This window comes from Loa loa, assembly GCF_000183805.2.
Source record: "Loa loa unplaced genomic scaffold supercont3.844, whole genome shotgun sequence".
Lineage (NCBI taxonomy): Eukaryota > Metazoa > Nematoda > Chromadorea > Rhabditida > Onchocercidae > Loa > Loa loa.
This window is the reverse complement of record NW_018109024.1, coordinates 2465-7752: the sequence shown is the minus strand read 5'-3', so window position 1 is coordinate 7752 and position 5288 is coordinate 2465. Positions and strand designations below refer to the sequence as shown.

The 5288-nt window shown below is 30.0% G+C and overlaps 1 protein-coding gene across 1 annotated transcript; it reads right to left on the bottom strand.

Moving 5' to 3' along the window:
- Positions 1–2104: 2104 nt before the first annotated feature.
- Positions 2105–4625, bottom strand: LOAG_12324 (hypothetical protein; the record flags this gene model as incomplete). Its single annotated transcript, XM_003147836.1, has 5 exons — positions 2105–2476; positions 3067–3210; positions 3642–3809; positions 4287–4403; positions 4548–4625. The coding sequence occupies 5 exons, from the start codon at positions 4623–4625 to the stop codon at positions 2105–2107; spliced, it is 879 nt and encodes a 292-aa protein (XP_003147884.1).
- Between the last annotated feature and the right edge of the window lie 663 nt (positions 4626–5288).

The following is a 5288-nucleotide window of genomic DNA, read 5'->3' as shown; positions in this document are numbered from 1 at the left end:
CGTCAGAATTGTGGTTTTAATATGGGGTTAGAAATTAATGGAAAAAATTATTAGGTCCAAAAATTTTTTCATCAGACAAAAAAGAAACATCCCTAATTTTTTTCAAAAAATTAATTGATTATTTCATTCAATTGACGTAGGTTACGCAAATATATATTCACTCTCGTAAGTTATGCCAAATAAATTTAAACATAAACTAGTTCAAATTTGTTATTCGTCCATCGTATATTTTTCCACTACCAATTCCGCCTCACTAGTTTGGTGACGGACTTTTTAGACCAATAGAATTTCAACAGTATGTTATTAATTTCATTCTTTTTTCCATTTCCCCAAAAATATGTAAAATTTCTTAAATCTACGATATTATTTAGAACAAATGCAGTAATTACTACAGTTCACTTATGCATTAATCTGTTTTTAAAATTTAGAAATAATGATTATTAATTATTCAATTATGATTGATATGTATGTTCAGTAGTGCACAACATAATGATTTTTAACAGTGATTTTTGACAGTAATCAATATATCAGACCGATAATATACTAATCAAAAATGGCAAAAACCTTATCACGTTTTAACCCAAACAGTCTAAAAATTAAGGATCTTTTGAAGATTTACATTAATCCAAAACATTTGGATGAGAATTTCTAGGTGTGTTTGCCAGTGCTCCTCATGTTTAGTAATTTTTGACAGTAATCAATATCTTACATTGATAACACACTAAACAAAATTGGCAAAACTTAAAAATTGTCATCCAAGTGTTCGGATTGGTGTGAATTTTTGAAAAATCTTTGATTATCAGGCTTAGGCTTAGATTTAGGCTTGCTTAATATTTGGTAAGGTTTTGGCCAATTCTGATCAATGTATTATCGATCTGATGTATTGATTACTGCCAAAAATCACTGATTATCTTGCGCACACGCGAACACACAAAAAATTCTCATCCAAGTGTTCTGTATTAATGTAAATTTTTTAAAAATCCTTAATTTTTGGGCAATTTTGGCGAAAATACGATAAGATTTTGCCAATTTTGGTCAGTGTTTTATCCATCTGACAAATTGATTGTTGCCAAAAATTACTGATCATTTTGTGCACTAACGAATACACGTAAAAATTCTCATCCAAGTGTTTCTCATTAGTGTTTCGTATTAATGTAAATTTTGAAAAAATCCTTAATTTTTAAGTTATTTTAGTTCAAATTTTTTTCCGTCTCTGATCAATGTGTTATCGGTTTGATATATTGATTACTATCAGGAACCACTGGTCAAAAATGGTAAGAAACTTATCAAATTTTAGCCAAAATAACCTTAAAATTAAGCATTTTTGAAAAAATTCACATTAATACAGAATAAATGGATGAGAATTTTGATGTCTGTTCGTTTTGCGCAACACGATCCGTGATTTTTGACAGTAATTAATAAATCAGATCGATAACACAATGATCCAAATTGGCGAAAACCTTGTCAAATTTCGATCAAAATAACCTAAAAATTAAGATTGTTTAGAGATTCACATTAATCCAAAATACTTGAATGAAATTTTTTTGGTGTTTTCGTTAGTGTGTGCAACATGATCAGTGATTTTTGACAGTAATCAATACACCAGATTGATAACATATAAGTCTGTAGAACTTGTATAATATCAAATAATATTTCTGAGCTTCTATTTACATTCTTTTCTTTTTCATCATCGCTCGATTATGCGAATAAAAGCTTTCTCCTTTTGTTTTTTTTTTTTTTCATTTCATTTTTCCAACCAAATATGTATTTGTCTAATTGGCAAGAAAAAAAAGTAAATCACATGTGAACTTCTACTCTCGTTAATTTTCAGAAGTAAACTTCCATTTTCTTTCAAGCTATTTCATTTAGTGAAAGTATTCGTTGTTGTATTGCTACTCTTTACCAATTAAACGTTTATTGAAAGAATAATTTGTGAAATTTATTGCATTTTAAGCTTTAGTTTTAAGCCTTTTTGAAACGAAATATACAAAAGAATTGAAATGGATGATCACAGTCAATTGTTACTTCGGTAAATTAATAAGACTTCTTGTATAGAAATTTCTAATAATTTGTATCATTTTTATTCCATTATCTATTTGATTTTTTATTTAATTTCATTTGAACCTTTTCCAGAAACACTTTTTCTAGCATTTTCATCCTCTCCCTTTTTAGTCTCTTGTTTGTCAGTTTGCTTTTCCGGTTTCTCCAATTTTATACTAGCCAATTGCTCTTCCATTTTCTCCTGCTTTTTACTAGCCTTTTGTTGTTCCGGTTTGTCTGATTTTTGATTAATTTGTTGCGACTTTTTCTTTTCTGATTCTTTTCCATTCTCTTTCTTCGATTCCTTCAATTCCATCTCTTCAACAGTACTATATTTGGGCGCTTCTTTCAGTGCTGCAGTGCCAGCGTTAATCTCAGCATCACATTTGGTAAGTGCTGCAAGGAATTCATCTTTTGCTTTTCGTTCGAACTGATACTGAAAACAATCATTGGAGAAATTCTGAGTGTTGAAGCTGAACGAACTTAAAAAATTATTATAAACTATACGGAATAGATGACTAATGAGATTTTATTGAAGAAGAAAAAAACTCTTTCAATCACCGTTTGTCATCGAAATATCCACTAGGAAATTAGCCTATCAGATAAAACTGTGATAATCAAAAACCAATTATTCTCTTCTCAGCTTTAATCGATGACAGGATTAGTGGGTTTTATCGTTGCAATAAATAATGAACAGATAAGTATGTTTACTTCACGCTTCAACTCTTTGATACATTTCGCAAAGTCGCCAAAAAAAAAGTAGTACTGCTCATCACAATCACAGTTCAATGAATCTTTTGATGTCGAGGAAAAAATGGCTCGATTTGTTGAACACATTGAAATGTTTCAATATGAAAGAAGAAACTTGCATTTTTTAGCATCAACACTTTAAGACATTGCATGTGATGTCTGTGTACTGCTTTGTAACGCATCACCTTAAAATTGATAGGACATTTTAGAATTGATAAAATAAACATGTTTTGATTTTAACAAACGCATAGTTAGAAGGAAGAGAAACAAATTGACCTCATTCTCAACTCGTTCAAAGAATGACTGATGCTTATTTTTGGCTTCTTCTGCTCTCCTAAGACGTTCCGGTGTTTTTCGCGCTTCTACACTTGCCATACTTCGATCCATTTTATCTTTCAAATAATAGCACTTTTTAATATCCTAAAAAGTAGTAGCATATCTCTTATATCACAGTAAAAAAGAAAAAACAATTTTGTAGATTTAATAATTTTTGTCGTTACCATTTCCATTAATTTTAATCATTCAATACTTTTTACTTACAATGATTTTTTACTACTCAGAGTTTATGGGCTTTTTGCGGATCGTTGAAGATTGTTTTTAATCGCTCCAATCCTATGACTTAGATGAACAATAACTCTACCTAGAATTTCATATTTGATTCGGTTCATGGTCAGCAGATGAATATATATAAATGTATGATATTAGATGTTCACTCCTAAAACTATTGATTTCTTCAAGTGCCAACTTGTAAGGTTGAGATTGTAACAAATTTAAGAGCGCATAAAAATTTTCGAAGTTTACTCTCAAACTCTAAATGAGAGTAACTTTTGCCGAATTAAGTGACAAGTGACCTTCATAAGTCGTGGATAATCTTCCAGAATCCAACTTTTCATTGGTGTAACCACTCGTTGGAATACTTCCATTTGCGCTTCACGTTCTTGTTTTGCAACCGAAATGCAAACATTTGCTGTTGCTTGAAGTGCTTCATAGAAAGTGCCAGAAACAAAATATGGCATGTACTGCAAAAGATTTATAATTTTTTTTTTAATGTTATTTCCGAATAAGAAAATTTTAATCTAATTAACTCTTATGAGCGTCAATATTTAATCATTTGATGACGAAATTGGTTTGTTTCATTTGCTTCAGGTTTTTACTATAATTATACAATGTATTTTGGATAGATTAACTTCCATGACATATTTCAAGTCAATATTTCTTATTTTGCAAGTATTACGACACTAATACGGCAAGTACTACGACAGTCTTGATAGATTCAGCAAGAAATCTATTTCCTCTCATTCGGCCTATTCTACCTCCATTTCTGAAAATTAAAAGAAACTCCTAAAATCCTTTAAGAATTTTTTGCATCAAATTACACCGACTTGAGTTGTTTTTTTTCTTTTTTTTGTTTGTTTGTTTGTTCCTTCTTAATGCTTGCCTGTATAAGATATAGCGATCGGTTTCAATCTGACGGACACAAAGATAAACAAACTAACCTTTTGCGCCACATAAGCCAGTCGCTCTAAATCATTTGGCTTGGAGTGCTTTCGTGCTGGAAGATTAATTGACTTTTCAATTGCCGCCACAACGTCTACAGTATATTCTTGTGTTATCTGAAGGATGATTAAGGGATGATGAATATGTTTTGGGTAATTTTATAACGAATTTAAGCTTGGGCCATAATAACGCTTCCAATCTGATCCGATCATATGAAAACATACGAAGAGGTCAGCAAATATACAAATTATTGAGCTAACCTTTATGAAGCCAATTGCTTTCGTGAAATTATCTGGATAAGCGGAGAGTTTCTTAATTTCAGTCAAAGTTTTCGGCATTACTAAAAATAGATATTAAGCTTGCACAAAGCCTTCTGAAGACTTTTATAAAGTTGAACAGAATAAACTGAAACATTTCGAATAAATTATTCACTTATAATTCGTGTGTCATATGCAACCGTTTCGGAAATAATACGACAATGAAATGATATCAGTTTCCGGGTTATTGCATGTTTATCCTCAAAAACAAATGCATTTTTTGTTTACTATTTTCATCTAGCCGGGAATTTAAATTGAACATGTCCTGACCATCCATGGAAAGTTAATAATCAATAAAGTATACTTGGAATGCGTAATGTGATATGAATATAATAATATATATTAAGTGATATTTCACGTGAAAATATTCAATAATCTTTTTTTCAAGAATATAAGAGTTGCACATATTTTGAGATATTTTTAGTGATAATGTTAGTTAAAAAAAACAACAATAAATACATTCATATATTTCCAGTAACGATCACCATATCATTTGTTAATAATCACTTTCAACTTTTGGCAAATGAAAAAATTAGACCAAAAATTGGAAATTGAAATTTTTAAGGCATTTCAATTATTTCCAAGCTAATAAAAACATAGTTTTATTAAATTATGGAAGATAAGAAATAATTTGCATAATTTCAATGTAAATTAAGTTGGATGATCTCAGGAAGTTGAATCATA